General features: G+C 34.9%; 1 protein-coding gene across 1 annotated transcript in view; it reads left to right on the plus strand.

Annotated features, from left to right (window-relative positions):
* TRUB1 (TruB pseudouridine synthase family member 1) overlaps positions 1–20,657 on the plus strand; it is a 29,471-nt gene extending 8,814 nt beyond the window's left edge. Inside the window, exons 3-8 of the mRNA XM_058544072.1 lie at positions 773–828; positions 5,193–5,274; positions 15,157–15,229; positions 16,564–16,703; positions 19,042–19,098; positions 19,856–20,657. Coding sequence (XP_058400055.1) covers positions 773–828; positions 5,193–5,274; positions 15,157–15,229; positions 16,564–16,703; positions 19,042–19,098; positions 19,856–20,112 — 665 coding nt within the window. The 3' untranslated portion in view covers positions 20,113–20,657. The remainder of the gene's footprint in view (positions 1–772; positions 829–5,192; positions 5,275–15,156; positions 15,230–16,563; positions 16,704–19,041; positions 19,099–19,855) is intronic.
* The last annotated feature ends 1,187 nt before the right edge of the window (positions 20,658–21,844 follow it).

Genomic DNA, 21,844 nt, shown 5'->3' on the forward strand with positions numbered 1-21,844 from the left:
CTTGCCAATCAATTCTCCTTGTAATTCTGAATTGTGGTGGTTATATTGTGTTCTTTCACAAAATTGTATCCATTGATGAGAAATACTTCAATTCTTACAAAAATTTGCTTGCTATTAAGTGAAGAAATGATTATATCCTCTCATCCTCGCCTGGTGAAATGTGTTGTCATATGGATAAGTAATGTTTGAAATTGGAGAGACAAGTGGGCCATTGTCATGCTTTATGTATGGTCCATGTGAACATACTTTCTCCAGGCTCTCGTTTTACTCTGTATTCTTCTTTGTGTTGGGTTGGTTTGTTATGTTTCTGTTTTCTCGATTGTATGCTGCTGGGCACTAATCATCTTTAAACAGTTCGCTAGCTAAGATGATGGCTTTTGCTTTGTTTAATAATGAACTCTGTCAAAAGACTTTATCATACTAGGGTTAATTGTACCATGTGTTTTTCACTGATGCCCATGTAAAATTTCAGTGAGTCCTTTGAGATTTTTCTAAAACTCTTCATTATCTAATTGTCTGGGTTGAGGTTTCCGCCGCGTTTAGCACTTTGAGAAAGAAAAAAAAAGTCTCTCTCCCATCCCCTCTTCAGAATTTCCTAGTTTCATGACAAGTTCAACTGATTGGAGTAATAGGAGCCCTCAAATTATGCTAAATATATGCCCTTTCCAACTTTACGTGATATGTGCTGGGAAATTATGACCAAAATATGTAGATATTTAAAATTTTAGTTTTCAGAATAGGGTGTTATAATATTTCTTTCTTTGATTTGTAGTAGTTGGAATTGGAAGGGGAACAAAAATGTTGACCAGTATGTTGTCAGGATCCAAGGTAAGAATACTGGAATAGTTCTGTTTTTCTTTTTTCTTGAATGTTTTTCTTAATGATCTATGTGTTGGGTTTTATCAATTAAAAAATAAACTGTATAAATTGCATGAATGAGTGTCAATCCTAAGTATTAATCACAGTGTCTACAATCATGAAAGCTGAGATTCAAAATATTGAGACTATAAATTGGAAATTGTTAATTAAAAAACAAATTTGACTTATAGAAGCAAAAACTCTGCAGTGCCCATAATTTTAAAAAGTTTATATTTAGTTTTTTAATATAATTGTATTTCTTAGGTGAAAGAGAACTTATAGATCGTAAATTCTATTGGCATATTTTTTGTAAACCTTGCAGTTTTTGTAGAAACAATACCATTGTGTAAATCATGCACTTTTCAACAAAGACATGCTTTGTTCAATGGTTAGAAAATGTTTACTAAAGAAAAGAATGGGGCTTCTTTAAGATGATAAGTTACATCATTCATCTATTAGAGTAGCCTTGACTAAATCCAAAAGCATTTTTTGAGGCACTTGACGAGAGAGAGGAGGGGTCATGCAGAGGCAGGAGAGGCTCTAAGCCTGTGGATTGCTTCAGGCCTTCAATGAGAACCCTCACGAGAAACTGCAGGGTGGAAGGAGCCTTCAAATAGAAGTCAAGATGTTAAAGAGGTTAACCCCTCTGGGCCTCTCAGTTTTTCCTTAGGAAAATGATTTGACCTCTCTAGGGTCTCTTTCAGCTCTAAAAGAGATACTATCTGTATTCTAATTAGCAACTAGGTGCTGGTTATAATAGCTGGGGCTGGGGGCCAGTGAAAATGCCTGTGGAAGGAAGGTTAATATGCCACTAGGTAGAGAAGAATTTCAGCAAATTCCTGGACTAAACATTTTGTTTTAAAACCCTTGCTCTAAGTAGGATATAAATAGTTGGTAAAGTGATTTTGTCTAAATTTTTGCTTAACAAGTGTGGTCAAAGACCATTTAAAAAATTTCCGGTTCATTACAGACTGATTGATGACTTTTGTAAAATATAATTAAAATGTTATGGTAGCATCAAATTGCTAAATAAATTTCTAAACACCTTCGTTTTCTGAACTTATCTTGCCCTTGGACCACACTTTGAGTGGCAGTGATCTAAGTAAGCTTTTCTTAAAATAAAAAGCCCTGGAGAGTATATTGCCTTTGACATTCCATTTTAGTTATCAACTGGCATAAAATTCTGTGTCTTTCAGTTGGAAAGGATCATAATGCCTTAGATAAATGGAAGAATTTCAGTGTAGCTTACTCTGCAATCTTCAAAATATTGGTGTTGAAAAATCACAGAATATAAAAATTGTGTTAGAATGGAGGAGTTTGACTGTTTTACAGTAAATTTGTACATTGTGCTTAAATATTGACACACGGAGTTGGAATTTGTTTCTGATATAGGTGTTTGCCAGTTGATTATTACTTGTTTCTAAATTCCAAAATATAAACAATGGTTGCTTTGATAGAGGATTATGGATGACTTTTATTTTCTTTTTTCACATTATTTGGTATTTTCCAAAATCTTTACAACAAACAAGTCATTTTTGTAATACTAACAAAAAAGATATATTTACATGAAGGAATTAGTTTGGGTTTTTTTCCCGAGATAAAATACGTTGAGTTTACTGGAATATTCCTTGTCCAGGCCCGCCCCTCCCCCCCAAACCAAAAATACATGCAGCGTTACTATATGTTACTGAAAGATTTTACGTGACAATTCCAGGCATATTTCCAGAAATACACTGACTGGAAATGTAGATACATCATTGGCTCTGGTTCAAGCTTTGTTTATCACAAATCATTTTAGTATTCAACTAGGAAAGCTGAATGTCATACAGTGAAATCACTGATCCTCAGCTGACTGTAACTTAAATATAGAAAATCCCAGGTGCATCTTATTACAGAAACCTAGTTCTTGGGTGCTTCCCATTTCAAAAATAGGCATTATTATTTTGTTAGCTATTTGTGTTTCTTATACTTTAATTTTAGATTAAAATGTATTTGTTGAAAAGTTAAATCATTTAAATTTTATCTTTAAGTGTGTTGAAGATTACACTTCAATCAAAAGTAGTTAAAAACTGTCAATGAATCTTAAAATAGATTTTGTTTTCAGTACTGGAAGGAATCTTAGATATCCTCTTATCCAGTGGCTTTCAAAATTTTTGACCAAGACTCATAGTAAGAAATTCATTTTATGTCATGACCCTATATACACATACATGTATAAAAGAACAAAAATTTTATCAAACAACTTTAATCCTATGTACAATCTACTCTTGATATTTTTCCTGCTGTTTCATTAAGAAGAAAAATTTGTGCCTGCAGCCTTCCAACTAGGCACAGACCTACTGCTTGACTTAGTCTCTAATCTTTCTTCACTTCCTACTTTTACAGATGGATTTTTATTTTCATCACAGTTCTACTAGAAAAATTAGATTATGGCAGATATTTGATCTTCATCTTATAGCCATATCACAGTCCTCCCTTCCCTCACCATTCAGTCCTCATTGGAGACAGTGCTAATTGAACATGGCCTAATACTCTTTCCTGCTGAACCAAGAAACATCCTTAGAATCCTGTTCAACATAATGCCACTTCATGCAACCACTATCAATTAATGGGTGGCGTGCTGACCTTTTTTAGTAAAATCTTTACACCGTCAGATTATTTTGCTTCCATTTTGTGAAGATCAGAGACTATTCAGACCACTCAACTCCTTTCTTGTATTCCTTCCCATTCAGGTCAGAATAAGATTTAAGAAGAGTCCTTCTTGGCTTCTTCATTAGCTTCCTCTCCTGTCTTATAGTAAGCTTTGCTCTGCCAATGATCATGTTTCCCTTGAGTCATTTTTTTCACTGCATTCTCTTTTGGGATTACCTGCATAATATGTATAAACAAGCATCTAGGTTTTCTGTGCAGTGCCTTGTATGCAGAAGTTGCTCAGTAAATATTATTACTATTCCCAAGTATTTCACCTATCCCCAAATTTCTCTCTTCTGAATTCCAGGCCTGTTGAGATCTCTACATATCCCACAGACACCTGACATTTATTTTATCCAAGGAAGTTCTGTTGGAAATCTTGAATACAATTAATTTCATTCCTCTCTGTGATTTCTAGTGGCCTAGGCAAAACATGGCACTCATCAGAAAGAGTGCCAGTTCTTTAAGGGAGAGACAGACTTTCTCTGGGCATTAAAGTCAGAAAGAAATTTCTTATAATGAGGGATATTGAATGACAGATAGATGGTAGTTGTTAAAAATAGTTTTACAACAGATGTAGAAGTAGATCTACATCAGATATACCTTAGGTAAAATTATTCTGAGAGGGGTTAGGCTCATATGTCCATTTAGCTGATATAAAATGTCTGCTTGTTTATGAGAATTTGAAGTTTTCAGATTTTTCTCGTTTTTGTCTCTGGTCCCTTCACTAGTTTAAGAAGCTTGTCATTAATCAACTTAAATTTCTTCTAAGTACTTTGAACTTCCTCTTTAAAAAATTGCTGACATAACTACAGATTATATTCAGTGGGAATTATATTCCTTGCATTTTTCTTGCCACTTTATGTAGTGCTCCAAATACAATTTGGGTTTGACCAAAAGAGGGAAGGAGTATAAAGAATATGTAGTACAGATGTGCCCTGAGATGAGGAGTAAAACGATCCTCAGTTAACTAGGAATGATTTAATTCTTCACTTGTGAATAATGATCAGTTCTTAGAAGTGACTTTTTTCCTTCTGGAGAGCTTAAGAAGTAGCAATTTCTCTTAACTAAGAAAACACATGTAATAGTTAAGTACACTACCTCTGCTCTACTAGTTTTGCTCATTTCCTAAATATTTAGCTTTTGTTTACATGCATAATCAAGTTACTAAGCTTAGTCTTAGTATTTTATATAAGAAGTAATAGATTATTTTAAAATTAGTTTTAATTATATGTGTGGTAACATTGAATCTTGTGATGACTATGTAGGGGTTTATTGTACCATTCTCTCTACTCTTAGGTGTATTTGACAATTTTCCTTGAAAATCAAAACTGCCCAGTGTAAAACTGGTTTTAGAAATTTGTTTGCAATAACAGTATGTTCGTAAGCCATAATTATCAATAAAATCAGGCTTTTCTTTGTCGTGTTGGTTAGTGTCGGAAGTGTGTGAATGTTCCTCAGTTTACACAAGTGCTTCCCACAAATCAAAAACTCACTGACAAAACAATTGCAGTCTATTATTTTTGCCTTTATTTTATATCAAGTTGGTAGTATTAGTAAGATTCTGTGTAAACTTCAAGACTTGCATCACAGTTTTTCTCTACCTTATGGTCTGTTTTTCTCCCTTGTTTCTCTTCCTCTAGAGGTATGTTGCCATTGGAGAGCTGGGGAAAGCTACCGACACGCTAGATTCTACAGGAAAAGTAACAGAAGAAAAACCATATGGTATGAAGTTCATCTAATGTAGCCCTCTTTTTAAACCCTCAGAGAAAATTTCTGTGAATTTGAAATTTTAAAATAAATCTCCTACCTGATATTACCAGTGATTTTAGTTTTTAGTAGATTTCTTTAGGTTAATAAAATTGGAGATTGTGGTTATCATATTCTTGCTAATTTGGTATGAGTTTGTTAATAAAATTTTATTATAATTGCCTCTTTTCCTATAATCAGTTTTTTTAATGTTCAGAATTGTTCCAAATAATTCCCTTGCCAAAAAACATTGATAGCTAGGATTTAGGACATTTTTCCTAGAAAATGAGAAACAAAGCAGACAGACTCTCTTGTTAGAGTTTACCTGTGTCTTGCCATTGTTTGTTTATTTATTTATTTTATAATTACTTCTTAGCTGTTGAAATAAATATACCAGGTTTAGTACTTTAAAACTAATCGTGTTCCTGTGCTTTTGGAGTATATAAAAAGATATGACAGAGGGAAAACTATTTCTCTGGAAGTAAAGGAGAACTCTCTGGGGCCCACCTTAATTTTTCTACCATTCCTTCTTTCACTACTTTAAGAGAGCGTGGATAAATGAAATGGTTTCCTAGCAACTCTCACAGTGCTTATACTATTTATAAGGCAGCTGTTGCAGTTTTGTACAGTCAGTTCACCTACATTATTATGTCATCAATTGTGAAAGAATTATTTGTAGGCTTTCTGGGGTCTTTATGCCTGTGTTTAATGTTATCTCTTCCTAATTTAGTTATAGGCGGTCCAGCATCTGGCTTCCCTGTGTTTTTGTGTTGAGTGTCCTTAATGTATGTTACATATTGCCTCAGTACTGAGACCAACGTTTTCCTTGTTCCTAGTAGCCTCATTTATACTGTTAACATTTATATGTAGCTTAGTATCTTACTTGATTAATCAAGCAACATAATCAAAAGAAAAATCTCTGATTTATTTCCAGTCTTTTTAAAAATAGATGTTGAATTATCCTTGAAATTATCATTATTAGGAAATCATAGCAGACCCTCACTTAATGAAAACCCAACCATAATCTTCAACCAGAGGCTTTTAAGATTAAAGAGGCCTAGGGCAATAGGAGGCCATCAGAGATTTCCCGAGTATGCTCAAGTAGACGTCATATAGAATTAGAAGAATGGTGAGGAAGTAAAATTGGTTAGACTTGTTGATTGGATGGGGTAGTGAGGGAGAGGACGTTGTCAACCATGGCCTACTTTTTGGGGTTTTAAAACTGGTTACATGACGGTGCAATTCATTGAGTAGGGGATTCTAGATGAAAATACCTAAACATACCATCTTCCTTCCTGCCCTTAAGCATTTTAGAATTTAAAAAAACTCTATATTGTGTAATTTGTAACCTTATTTACTTACCTTAAAGAGCTTAGTTTGTTCAAATCATCTCATTATAATGTTGAAATAAGTCACAGAGAAACTAAGTAACTTTCTTCAGGCCCTGAAAAGGAGAGCTCCCTACAGTTTATTGAATAGTATTTGTAGTCCCAGAAAATGAGAGCTCCGAGAATTTTGCAATTGACATGATTTATTTATTTATCCTCTGTGTAAGCTACTACAGCTGGTACTGTAGGGGAAGATAAATATAAGACCTAGCCTCTGTCTTCAAGGAACTTCTGTCTAATGGAAAACTAGGACCTGTGTTCTCAAACTCCTGACCTAATACTGAGACCTATAACCAATATTCTATAATGCCTTCTTTACTATCCTGAAATAAAATTCAGAGGTACTCTTCCCTACCTACATGTTAAAAAAAAAAATCAATATAATACAGTAAATGGAATATAAAGAAGAAATAAAAGTAATTTATAATAAAATAGGCACATCAATATGTAAATGCACAGATATTACTACACTGAAAGTCTTAATGAAGTAGTCAGATACATATACATAACATACATAAATCACTGTGAATGCCACAAGTCAAGTGCAGACTGACACAGGCGTGTTGTATTGATCACTCAGTACTAGAAAATTCAGTATATGTAAAACTACAAAAAATACTTTATGTTTAAATGGAAGATGGAGGTAAGTTCTAGCCTCAGGTAATCTGAACAGGCTTTTCACCCACGTGACTATCTGGCAGAAAAAGTCATGCAGTACGTAGGACAGTTCTTCCTTGTGTTACACCGTCCTGCACGTTGCAAGACAGCAAGCATCCCTCTCCTCACCTATTAAGTGCTGCTGATGTTGCCACCCCACCCAATCATTATAACAATCAAAAATGCAGTTCTTTTTTTGTATTGATGTTTTAATAGTTTTTAACATTGTGAAATTTTGGGTTGTACATATTTGTTTGTCCATCACCATATATATGTCTCCCTTCACCCCTTGTGCCCACCCCCCACCCCCCTTGCCCCTGGTAACCACAATACAATTTTCTCTGTCCATGTGTTGGTTTATACTCCACATATGAGTGAGATCATACAGTGTTTGTCTTTCTCCTTCTGGCTTACTTCACTTAACCTAATACCCTCCAGGCCCATCCATGTTGTTGCAAATGGGACGATTTTGTCTTTTTTATGGCTGAGTAGTATTCCATTGTATATATATACCACACTTTCTTAATCCAGTTGTCAGTCGAGGGACACTTAGGTTGCTTCCACTTCTTGGCTATGGTGAATAATGCTGCAATGAACATAGGGGTGCATAAGCCTCTTTGGATTGTTGATTTCAGGTTCGTTGGATAGATTCCCAGTAGTGGGATGGCTGGGTCATAGGGCATCTCTATTTTTAATTCTTTGAGGAATCTCCATACCGTTTTCCATAGAGGCTGCACACATAAAGAATGCAGTTTGCATTCCCACCAGCTGTGTGTGAGGGTTCCTGTTTCTCCACATCCTCTCCAACACTTGTTGTTTTTTGTCTTGGTGATTATAGCCATTCTAACGGGCGTGAGGTGATATCTTAGTGTTGTTTTGATTTGCATTTCCCTGATGATTAGTGATGTTGAACATCTTTTCATGTGCCTGTTGGCCATCTGTATATCTTCTTCGGAGAAGTGTCTGTTCATTTCCTCTGCCCATTTTTTGATCGGGTTGTTTGTTTTTTTGTTGTTCAGTTGTGTGAGTTCTTTATATATTATAGAGATTAACCCCTTGTCAGATGTATGTTTTGCAAATATTCTCTCCCAGCTGGTGGGTTGTCTGTTCGTCTTGATTCTGGTTTCGTTTGTCTTATAGAAGCTCTTCAATCTGATAAAGTCCCACTTGTTTATTTTTTCTTTAGTTTCCTTAGTCTGGGTAGGCAAAAAATGCAGTTCTTAATTGACCTGTTGAGAACAACTGACATTTGGGTAAAGTAAATAAGGCGGTAGGCAGTAAATGGCAAATGAATGCTCTTAAGTCATTTTGTCCTATCCAGACAAATTCTATTTTTATCCATTGTTTCAGATAACTGAAAGTTAGCTCAGAGGAATAACAAGTCTAGCTTAGTAGACTCAAAGTTGAAACTATATTAATAGGGACCTTCCCTTTATTCTCTATCCTAACACCTTCTATTATTCCTAAATAGCCTTTTTTACCATTTATAAATATATATTAGCTTTTCCTTAATCTCTAAGCTATGGGGCTGAGACCATGTCTCTTTTGGTTCTGGGGTCTAGAACAATGTGTGGCATATAGAATAAAACATATAGTGTATGAATAAATAAGGCAGACGATAGAGGCATTCGCAAAGAAGATGACTGCGGGTAAGTCGCAGGAAAGGCAAAGCATCTTCTGACCTTCTGCTGCTCTTTTCTTATCCACAGCTAGGTATTAAGTCCCAGGTACAGTTGCTGGTGTCTCTGAGGACACACAGCTTCATTGTGCTCATCTGTTCTCCAGTGAGCATAGGACATGAGGGCCATGGCTTCCCAGGCTGTCTCGGATGTGAGCCAAGCTTCTGGGAAGGCCTAACTGCTCCTGCGGTAGGAATAGTTTTTTCTATCCCTCCTGTGGCTTTTTTACAGGGAGGAAAGAAATGTAAAAGGAAAGTGGTATCTCATGCTAATCCTCTGTTCTAAACACCCCTTAGTACTAAAATAAGAAGTTACCAAGGTCTTCTCAAATGGATGTAGCTAATGTTGTATCTAATGGGAGCAGCTCCTCTTGGATTATGGTTTGGCTGCCCACACTTCCTGGAGGAAGCTGAAAAGTTGAATTGGGTCTCAAATTGTGATTTAAACAAATGTGGCACACGCTATAGTTGGGCTAGGATGTAGCTGAATGTCAATCGTCTTATGGTACCTTTTGTTTGTATATAAGTTTTTTAATTATAAAGTATTACACAAATAAAGAAAAGTGAACAAAACAAAAATTTACAGCTTAATAAACTATCACAGAGCAAACATCCATGCAGCTACCAGTTGAGTCAAGAGATAGAAAATTCCTAAAACCCCCTTCGTGCCCTATCCCAATCACTACATCATCTCTTTTTTCCAAAGATAACTACTATTCTAACTTCTAATACTATGGTGATAATTATAAAACTGTAGTATAGTTTTGCCTATTTTGGACTTTTTCTTGCTGTGTAGTATGCTACTATATATAATGTATATATAATGTGTAGAGAGATGTATGTGTAGTTGTGTGTATGTGTTTGTAGGTACACACACACACACACACACACACACCCTCTTCTGTCAATGGACATTTGGGTTGACCCCAGTTTGGGACTTTATGAATAAAGCTGCTATGTGTATTTTGTACCTGTCTTTTGGTAGACACATGCAATAATTTCTCTTGGATATACCCAGTGGAATTGCTGGGTCATAGGGTAAGTATATATTTTATTGTACTGGAAATTGGCAAATAGTTTTTAGAGTGGTTGTATAACTGTGCATTTCCACCAGCAATGTGTGAGTTCCACTTGCTGCGCATCCTTGGCAACACATGGTATGAACAGTGTTTTTAATTTTGGCCATTCTGGTAAGTGTAGTGGTATTTCACTGTGGTTTTAATTTGATTACTATAGTGAGATTCAGCACTTTATCATATGTTTTGTGGCTCCCTAGTGTATTGTCCAGTTCTCTTGCCTGTTTTTTTGTTTTGTTTTGTTTTTTCTTTCCCTATTGAGTCACTTTTTTTTAAATTGATTTGAATGAGTTATGTACTGTGGATGTGTGCTCTTCTTCGGGTTATATATGTTGCAGCTGTGTTCTCCTCTGTGGCTTGTCTTTTACCTCTCTTAATTGTGTCTTTTGGAAAACAGAAGTTCTGAGTTTTAATTTAGTCCAATTTATCAAGTCTTTTCCTTTATGGCTATTCCTTTTAGTGTCCTATTTAAGAAAACTTTTCCCCCTCCAAAAGCATGAAGATATTTTCTTATATTCTGGAAGCTTTATTGCTTTGCCTTTTACATTATATCTATAATCTACGATTTCTTTTCCCTATGGATATCCAGTTGGCCCAGCACTTTTCCCCACTACAGTGCCTCCTTGGTCACAAATCAAGCACCATATAGGCATGGGTTTATTTGGAATCTCTCTTTTTTTTTTTTTTTGGTGAGGAAGATTAGCCTTGAGCTAACATCTGCTGCCAATCCTCCTCTTTTTGCTGAGGAAGATTGGCCCTGGGCTAACATCCATGCTCATCTTCTTCTGCTTTATATGGGACGCCGCCACAGTGTGACTTGACAAGGGGTGCATTGGTTCACGCGTGGGATCCTAACCTGCAAACCCCGGGCTGCCGCAGCGGAGCGCATACACTTAACTGCTATGCCACTGGGCCGGCCCCTGGAATCTATTTTTTTTTTACATTGGTCTGTTTGTCTATCCTTGTGCTAACACCAAACTATCTTAATTGCTGTAGTTTTAGAATAAGTCCTGATAACTGAAAGAGCAAGTCTTTCTACCTTATTTCTTATAGATTTTTTTCTATAGGATTTTTATAGCTTTCTTATGAAAGTAAGGAAGTTGCCTTCTATTCCTAATTTGCTGCTGCTGTTGTTTTTTTCAGTCATGTGCAGACACTGAATTTTATCAAATATTTTTTCTGTATCTATTGATTTTGCTCCTTGTTCAAATATTAAACTAATTTTATATTTCTGGAATAAGCCCAACTTGATCATGATGTGTTATCCTTTATATAAATTGTTGGATTTAGTTTGCAAATATTTAGTTTAGGATTTTTGTATCATTGTCTATGAGTGAGATTACCCTGTATTTTTCCTTTCTCTTAATGTCCTTGATTGGTTTTGATATCAAGGTTGTGCTGACTTCATAAAATGGATTGGGGAGTATTCTCTTTTTTTTTCTATTCTCTGGAAGAATTTGGGTAAGATTGGCGTTATTTCTTTTTCTGGTGTTTGGTAGCATTTACTGGTAGACATCTGGTTCTGTAGTTTTCTTTGTTAGGAAGCTTTTTAATCCTGGATTGGATTTCTTTACTAGCTATCAAACTTAATATTTTTTATTTCTTGTGTCATTCTAGATAATTTTCCCCTAAGAATTTTTCCATTTCATCTAAAATTTCAAACTTATTGGTATAAAGTTGTTCATAATATTCCTTTAAGACCTTTCTTTTTATTTTGAAATAATATTAAACTTAGAGAAGAGTTGCAAAAATTGAGCCATATTTTTGTAGTTTTCTACAAATCTTTCACTTCTTTTGTATATGAAATCCCTAAGTACTTCATATTTTTTGATGCTATTATAAATTGGATTTTTTAAATTTCAATTTCTGATAGTTGACTGCTAGTGTATAGAAATGGAGTTGATTTTTGTTTATTGATCTTATGTCTTTCAACCTTGCTAAACTCACTCATTAATTCTGGTCACTTTTGTATAGATTTCTTGTTAGGGTTAGTCTAGAGTAGACTTGTTTCCAGGCCTGTGTTAGCCCTACTCCTAAGGCATGCCTTTTCTGTGGTCTCTATCGAATGCCCAACTATTCAGCAAAGTTTCTTCCTTCTGCATGGCTGGAATTCAGACATCTTCCAGCCTTGTAAGAGCTTTGGTAGGAGTTCTTTGGTTAATTTTGTGAGGATGCATTGTATATATGTGCAATTTGGAATTTAGCCAAGTCTCAAGTGGACCCCTCTGGGCATCTCTTTCTCTCTAAGATTCTAGCTGCTGCTGCTTCCCTAAATTCTGATCTGTTCAATGAGATCCCAGTTCTTAGTTTGGGATTCCCCTCACTGCACCACAGTGCAGAAATCACCCCCAAGCAAAAGCTAGTGATCAAGGGCCTCGCCCTGTGTCTTTTCCTTCTCTCAGGGATTATAGTCCTTGCTGCCTGTTGTCCAATGTTCAAAAATAGTAGTTTATTATATTTTTTCCAATTAAATATATGGTGGCAGGGCTTGTCCAGTAACATTTACTCTGTTGTGGTTGAATATTGTTTTTAACTCCATAGTTCAGTTAAGTACCAACTATCGTGGTAAATTCACTGGAAGAGTCAATAAATTTTAAGCAAATAATGATGTGTAACATAATCTTATATATATTAATTTTATGAGAATGACTTTAAAAAATTAATTTCAAATGACTACTGTCACACTGATGATTTATTAATTTGCTAAACAAAGAATAATTACCCAAGTTCTATGGTACTTATATCATACCCATCTTCTTTCACCAAATGTACTTCTTTTGGCTAGTTATTGGATATACTTGCCTTAGAGATTTTATTTTCCATTTCTTTTTAAATCCTTTTGAGGTAGAGTCTTTATTCTTGTATCGTAGGAACAATTATTGTTATCTGGATTAGACTAATATCATATTTTAGATATAGCCAGCATCCTTCACTATATACTCAGGTAGTGAATATAATAAATATTATGTTCACTTTATTCTAAAATATTATATTCACTTTTATTGTAAAATAACTTGCTGTATAGGCATTCTGTCTGGTGATTCAATCATTAGATGAATGATTGGCCTAGGTGACTTTTAAATGCCCTTTCGACTTTGAGATTCTATTATTCCTCAGTGAATTAAATTCAGCGAGAATGTCTTGAGTGCCATCGTAATTGTGTACATTAAATAAGAAAAGCTATCTTTGCCTTTAAGGAGCTTGCATTTCATTAGTAAGATAATACCTGCGCATATATATATATACGTATATATATATATATATGTGCATATATATACGTATATATATAGTAAGTAACAGTTAAAAATTGTGTATGATTAATTGCAGAATGAACAGCACAAACCACAAATGCCTGAGATGTTAAGTCAGAGAAAGAGACATGGTGGCAGAAGTAGAATGATAAAGAGCACATCTTGTCATCTTGTGAGGGGGAGTATCAGTAAAAGGGAGCCACCGAAGCAGGACAAAGGAGTACACACAGGCGGGAATGTCAGTAAAGAGACCAGCCTAGCAGAAGTAGAAAGCTATTTGGTCTTATTTTAAAAATGTGTTGCTTCGTTATGAGCTATTGCAATTTTATCAACAATGGCATCTCTTTCAGCAATTGCCAGCATGGTGGTAGCATTGGCTATCTAGATTTGGAGGTTTTGCATTAACTAAGGTGCCACCAGTAATTATGTGTAATGTTGCAGTAGAGTAAAAATTTTTCGTGGAAAAATCCTCATCTGTATCATGAGCTATATCTGTTTGGAAAAACAGTATGAGCAGAGTAGCCATCTGAGATCTGCCTTTTTGGAGCTGGTAGGTGTTGAAGTAATTCTTCTGAGTTCTGTAGCTCTTCTCTGAGTCTAGTAGATCCTGGTCCTTGTTTGTGTTTAGCTTGTGAGGATCAAGGTCACACTGAGGTTAAGACTGTCTTGCTGTGTTGATATTGAAATCTGGACACAGTATTCCATGCTGTCTTTTAATTTTTATTCTGGTGTTAGAACAGTTATTCAAAGCATATTAATTAGTTTTTGTTTAATATTGTTCAAATAAAATCAAATCTAACATGTATATACCAGAATAAAAAGTTTAAATAAATTTCCTACAAAGTGAAAAAGAACTGTAATTTCTTTCCATTGGCTGTGACCTAAATAAGTTATAGACTATTTCTATAATTTACTTTATTATTGAATATGCAATATGTATAAAGAGTCATCTGTAAGTATGAAAATCCCAAATATTGCATTTCAGTGTGTTATAAAGTTGTTAAATCATAGACCTGTACTTTAATATTGCATCATTTTGTTTGAAAGAATATCAAACAAAAGCTGAAAACATGACTAAGTGACAGATATGGAAAGGTTTATTTATCCTTGCTATGTATATTCTCTTTTTGCACTGGCTTATTTTTGAGGCATAAGTCAGACTCCTGACTGAGAGTATTCATTTAAAAGAACAGAGAAGTTCCCAGAGCAGTGAAGGGAGGGAAGGAGACAGATAAATACAACTTTACTTGGGGAAAAAGTTGCATATGAGTATGGAAAATTTATACTATACTATAGAAGAGTTTTGAAATCTATCAGGTAAAATTTTAAATGTGCTTAATACTGGATAATCTTCAATACTGCATCAAGTTATTTACAATATTTGACGCCTGGAGAAACTTGGAAAAGAACTTATGGGTATTTTTCTAATTACCTTCTGATCACCTCATTTTTGATCACTGCAGGACCATTTCTATAGCTGATGCTACACTTTTCTCAGGTCTCCTAAAGGCCATAGTAGGAGCCAATTAAATGCATATAAGATGATTGGATCATTTTTATTAGAGCAAAAATTGAAGCAAAGGAGACTTAGTCTTAATATTAGACAATGTAGGACTTTTTCCCACTTTTATCTCATTAATGTATATTTTATTCATCTCAACAAGGTAGAATTTGGCCTACAAAACACACAATATAGTATATACTTTCTTGGAAAATTTTTTAAATGAATTTTCAGAGCGGTGCTGTGAAAATAGCGCATGTACTTTTGTGGTTGTTTTAGTATGGCTCTTTTTGTTCATTTTTGGCAGATAAAATAACACAAGAAGATATTGAAAGCATTCTACAGAAATTTACTGGGAATATAATGCAAGTACCTCCCCTGTAAGTTCAATTATTGAATTTGAATAAATGTTTAATTTTATTCTCCAATGGTTAACATCACTTTAATGAAACAAAAAGGGCTTCCTTTTATGTATGATGAGGCACGTTTTAAATCTGACATAGCAAATGATCTGGTAAAGGTGAGCCTGATGTAGACAGGATGAAGAGCTTTGACACTCTCTAAGAGCTAGTGGGATGTGGTCTCCTCTGTACCTGGATATTGCCACAGCCTGACATCTGTGCTATTCCAGTATTTATCAGTTTTTCTGGTTCCATCTACAGACATCAGGGCAGTTCTGGAGTGTAGAGATGTCACTTTTCCCAGAATTGCTGTGAAGGGACCAGTCCAGTCTGTTATGGGTGTCAGAGATGTGATTCAGAGTCCAATTGGCACTTTCTTTCAGGTGTTGGGACCATTCCTTTTGGACCCAGAATCTTATGCTCTACAATTTTCTGCAACAAATGAAAAGATGAGAGTTATAACATTAAAAGTATGAGAATATTGATTTACCACTTAATCATATTTTTTGTGCACATTACCATCTTAAGCCAGTTGCTTCTTTTTTTTTAACTGGCTGAATGACCATAAGATGTGTCAAGATAAGTTAATAACAGTTCTTTTAGAATTTAGTATTTATTTTGTCTTTAAAAATCTGGGTTTTTTTAAGAACACTGAAATATCCATGGGGAAAGCTTTCTTCATAATTTTGCCTCAAATGTAAAGATTTAAAAATTTTAGCAGGATATAAATAAGCTTTATTTTGGATCATTATTGTTAAAATAAATTAAACATATTTCTATTTATTTATAAGAACATTTTAGAATTTTCTTCCCTGTGATTGTTCCAAGGATTTTGTGGTCTAATAAAATCTTATCACACAAAGCTGAGATCTGTTAAGTAGATTATTTGCTTATCAGAAAAATTTTGGTAACTTTTATATGAAAATAAATGTTATTGTAATGGAAATTGTTTCAAAGAAATGTAGCTAAGATCATTGTGACCGGAGGCCTTGTGCCCTTAGCCCAGAATGAGGACTAGTGAAGACATGAGTAGACCATCTCTAGGAAAATGGTTAAAGAATAAAATTGATAACATTGCTCATTGGATGCCAGATTGAGCTATATTAGCCTCAACAATATTTAGGAACTCTCTCCCTGACACCATTTTGGAGTAGATTAGAAGAAAAAACGAGTTCATTTTTAGAACGATTTTCAATTTAAAGGACAGCTAGTCATCCTTTCTTTCCATGCTGTAATCTGGAATTATTCTCTCTCATTCTTTCTTAATTCTTCCTCACTCTTTCTCTCCTCCTCTCCCTCTCTTATCTTGCAAGCTATTCTGCGTTAAAGAAAGATGGACAGAGACTTTCCACTTTGATGAAGAGAGGTGGCGTCGTAGAAGCGAAGCCTGCGAGGCCAGTTACGGTGTACAGTCTCTCCCTTCAGAAATTCCAGCCGCCATTTTTCACATTAGGTAAGATGGAGAAATTCGCGATCATTTGTGTTTACATGTACCTTTATTTTGTGTTTGGCTACTTTTGGGTAATTTTAATGGATCCCTAGGATATTGGAGATTTTTAAAAATTTGAATTTAAAAAAGGTTAGGATTTAATAACTTTTTGATAACACATTTAATGAGAATACCTATAGCTACATGGAGTTTCAGAAATGCCTTTCTAAATAGGCTAAGTTTTTCATATATTGTATTATATTATCTTACTATAAAGTTAGAAGTAACATACTTTAGATCTCTATGGAGAAGAGTAGGTAAGGAGTATATCTTTTCAAAATTTTATATTTTCTATTTTTTTATCTATGGATATTTGTTCCCCAATTTGACTAGTACCTGGTAGTTTACATTCAGTTTTAAAATCCACATTAATTTGTCCTTCTAAAACAAAGCACTTTTAGTTTTTGGACAAGAAATTCTAAAAGTGGAGTGATTCCCCCCCCCCTTCTTTGTTACCTACAAGTTACTGCTCAAGATCATGAAAATATGGAAATAATGAGTAAGGCAGAAATGTATTCTTGGACACAGGGTAAATTTTAATTCAGGTTATCAATTTGAATTTATCTATAATCTATATTTGAAATAAATTTAAAAAACAAAACGTTTGTTTCTCTTGTTTGGAAATTTTATGATCTCCTCATTGCAGGAAGTAGCAGCTGAAGCCCTGGACGTACAAGAGCTGTGAAGAATCAAAGGCTGTAGTTCCTCTAAATTCTCAGGCTCCCTTAAATTGATCCTACTCTTAAATTCACAGTGCATATCCAATGGGATTCCTTTCAGAAATAATTTCCCAAAACCTTTTTTCCTAACCTTTGTTGCTTTGGCATATTATTTAATGTGTATTATGTTCCTTAGAATGTGTTTTTTGCACAATTAAAAAAAGAAGTCACTTCTTTTCTTTAGTTTCCTGATTCTAAAATGTTTGAAAAATAATGAGAAAAACACATGAAAAAATATTTTGCTTCATTCCCTGAAAATGGAGCAGCTGGGTTGGCACAGTAGATATTATCTGTGAAAGTAAGAAAAACTCAAATTTTTCTGATTGCATTTAAGTTGTAAATGCTTCATTTTGTTCACTGGAGGTTGTAATAGGCCAAAAGAGTTGTTTTTTTCACCAAAGTCAAATGTAGTGCAAGAATGTTAGCACACCTGCTTTTGATCCTAGTGCTTATTTTTTGTCTCAGCAGTGGCCCCCAACCTTGAGTTGAAGGGGGAAAAAAAAAAAGAATTAGGGGCCGGCCTGGTGGCATAGCAGTTACGTGCGCGTGCTCTGCTTCGGCAGCCTGGGGTTCGCAGGTTCAGATCCCAGGTGCGCATCGTTGCACGGCTTGGCAAGCCATGGTATGGCGGCGTCCCATATAAAGTAGACGAAGATGAGCACGAATGTTAGCCCAGGGCCAATCTTCCTCAGCAAAAAGAGGAGGATTGGCATCGGATGTTAGCTCAGGGCTGATCTTTCTCACAAAAACAAAACAAAACAAACAAAAAAAAAAGAATTAAAATCCCCAGGTGGTAAATTTTGATTAATTCCCTTAAATGGCTTTATTTGAATGATAAGACTAGAAACAGCTGGAATGTAGTCCTTTTGTGTGGAAATGTAGTTCTTGTCAGGATGTCTCGTGGATGAATAAAAATAATCCAGAGCCCTGCTCTTAACCAATAAACTCATATTATGCTATGTTAAGATGTTTAGATAAGCATTCAGTTCTGGGATGTTATGTAATTTTAGTTATTTTATGATTTCTTCAGGAGTATGTCTAAGAGAACATTTAAATATGCTGAGCTCTCCATGCAGTATATTACCCCAAACATAATTCCTGCCTCTGAAAGGGATTTTTTTGTTTGTTGTATTTTTTGTGTGTATAAATCTGAAAATATTTTAAAAATCTACAGCTCATGATAGCAAAGCTGAGATGTCTCACCCTTTAAAACCTGTTAAATGAACAAGGCATACAAACCTGAAAATGTTTTAAAAAGTCTACAGTTCATGATAGCCAAGCTGAGATTTCTGACTATTTGAAACCTATTAAATGAACAAGGCTGAAGTATTAAAGCAGGATGGCTTGCCAGTTAATTTAAAATGTGTTCATGAGTTTCTGCTGTTTGCTTTCTCCACACTCTGACTTTTCAGTCTCACACACACATATGCTATTGGATGAATAATTTATGTTTTAGTGCATAAATATTTTATCACTCAATTGTTTGCATAGTGCATTTTTACATTTGTTTAGGGGCATCATTTCTATGTAAAATGGATTTCATAGGAGGTTAGCAATTTACCATGTCACTGTTAACATTCCAGATGTTGAATGTGGAGGAGGTTTTTATATCAGAAGCTTGGTCAGTGACATTGGCAAAGGTAAGCATAAAGATGAATTATGAATTATCATTTAGAGAGTAATATTCCTTTTTGATGGGAAGAGGCAATTTTCTGTTTTTCATATTCTGAGTACTGGCCTTAGGAACTGTATTCTTGCTGCCTTCGGCTTCAGAAGCATTGTAGGTTTATGGCATACAATTATCAGCATCAGCAGCTGCAGTGAAATGCTTGTAATGGGAGAAAAGAGAAAGAGAGGAACAGAAGATAAAGATGGGAATAATGAATGTAAGGACCAACATTTTTGCAAGTACAAAATATTTTAACTTAAAGTAGGGGATAAGAAAAAAAGATTTATCCTTCTAAAAGTTATTTTCATTGATACAAGTCAAATTTTTTAAAAACTGGAAGCCGTAGTCTTACAAACAACCAGAAAGCTGCAGTGCTGGCTCCGCCATTTACTGGCAGTTGTGACATGGGACAGGTCATGTTACCTCATCTGTAAAGTGAGAGTAATGGTTACCTCACGGGGTTGCTTCATGGGTTAAATAAGAAAATGTGTGCAAGTTCCTTGTAGACTTTAAAGCAGTTTATAGGGTGAATTATTAAGTATTATTTTGCTATCTAATCATTCCTTAATCTCTAGGCTCTTGGTTCTTATATTGGATTTTTATAATTTTACATTTGGAGTGGTTTTGAGAGGTTTGAATTGAGTTCTTCTGTCATTTGAAAAATTATAGACTATAAAATACTGAATCATTTATCTTGTGGATCTTTTTTTCACCTTTTGTTGCTGTAGAACTCTCTTCCTGTGCCAATGTATTAGAGCTGACGCGGACCAAACAGGGACCATTTACGCTAGAAGAGCATGCCCTTCCTGAAGACAAATGGACAATTGATGACATTGCACAATCTCTTGAGTATTGCTCATCTCTGCTCCCGGCAGAGCTGGCACTTAAAAAATCAAAACCTGAGGAGTCTAATGAACAAGTTTTGAGCTGTGAATATATAACTCTAAATGAGACAAAGGGAGATGATGTAATTAAGACATTTTAAGGTTGGCTTGGGATTGTCATCATTTCCTGGTTGACATTTGAATCCTATGTGCAGAATGACAAGCTGTGTGCAGAAGACGAACTATTCCTTTTTTTTTTTTGCATGAAGAAGTGTCCATCGTTTACAGTTTCCATAGTGTACAATTTATCTGCTGTACATTATAAATAGCCTTGCAGTTGTTCAGTTCTTTGTTGTACTATGGAATATTCTTTTAGGATGTTATTATGTTAGATTGGATTCAAGAAAATCAACTTTTCCTGTGAAAAAGTTGACTATATTTTCTAATCAAAGAAAAAAGAAATATGAGGTATGTTTCCTTTGTGTCACAAAAGTGAATGTAAATTAGTGTTACTTTGACTTTATTTTGGCTTCCTCATGGCTCTGTTGCATTTAAATTCTTTAACTATGTTTGAAAAGGCCATTATTTAACTCTTACATTTTGGAGAATTTATGATTATTAAGAATGTTTTTTTGATAAGACTGCACTTATCTGGTAATAGCTGTTTGTTTAGATATTAGAAACTAATAAACTTTTATAATAAATACTTGTAAATGAACCAAATTATTGCTGCTACCACTAACAGGATGTAAATAGAAGACTAAATGTTAATTAAATTCACCTCTACGGTACCATTAGCGCAGAGGACAGCTCCTATGGCTTATGTTTTGGCAGCTGTGAGATCTTTTCCTGATTTCATCAACACAATCAACCATCCTGTGCCAAGTTACTAAATATCCTAATTTCTAAAAATTAAACTAAAGAATGTGTCTTCAATTAAAAGTTTCTTTTCTCGGGCCAGCCCCGTGGTTTAGCGGTTAACTGCGTGTGCTCCGCTGCTGGTGGCCCGGGTTCGGATCCTGGGGGCGCAGGGACACAGCGCTTCTCCTGCCATGCTGAGGCCGCGTCCCACATACAGCAACTAGAAGGATGTGCAGCTATGACATACAACTATCTACTGGAGCTTTGGGGAAAAATAAATAAAATTAAAAAAAAAAATTTCTTTTCTCTATTCTTTAGTATTTATTTATACCTCTTTATAGGGCATTAATCCCCATGACACTATTTCTTTAGTTTGCTCTTCCAAGTGATGTTTATAGACGTTGAGATAGCTGCTCTGCATTTCCAGTTAATCTCTTCTGCTCTAAATATTTAAATACGGTTATTCTCAAACGTTTTCATTCAAATAGCCAACTGAAAGTTCCCTATCCCTCTTTACCATAATTTTAAAAACATAGCACATTACGAAATAGTAATTTCATATATAGTGAGTGCTTCATGTTTTTGTTTTGAGAAAGCAATATATTATGCAGCCAGTCTGTAGAAATGTTCAAATCCTTCTTCATTTATTCAAATAAATATAGTTTCAAAGGAAGAATCATTAAAAATTTCATAAAATAGTTTTTAGGTTTTTATGGTTTGCCTTTTGTTTTTTTTTTTTGGTGAGGAAGATTGGCCCTGAGCTAACATCCATGCCCATCTCCCTCTATTTTGTATATGGGATGCTGCCACAGCATGGCTCAATGAGCTGTGCATAGGTCCGTGCCTGGGATCTGGGCCTGCAAACCCCAGGCCACTGAAGCACAGCGCAAAAATAACCGCTATGCCACTGGGCCGGCCCCTGTATTGCCTTTTTTTAAAGATGGTTTCCTGCTTGCAATCTCTAACTCAAAAATTTTAAATATGTAAACTAAAGTGATCTTATTTGTGGTTAACCTAATATAAACTCAATAT

This window comes from Diceros bicornis, chromosome 6 (genome assembly GCF_020826845.1).
Source record: "Diceros bicornis minor isolate mBicDic1 chromosome 6, mDicBic1.mat.cur, whole genome shotgun sequence".
In the NCBI taxonomy this organism is placed as follows: Eukaryota; Metazoa; Chordata; class Mammalia; order Perissodactyla; family Rhinocerotidae; genus Diceros; species Diceros bicornis.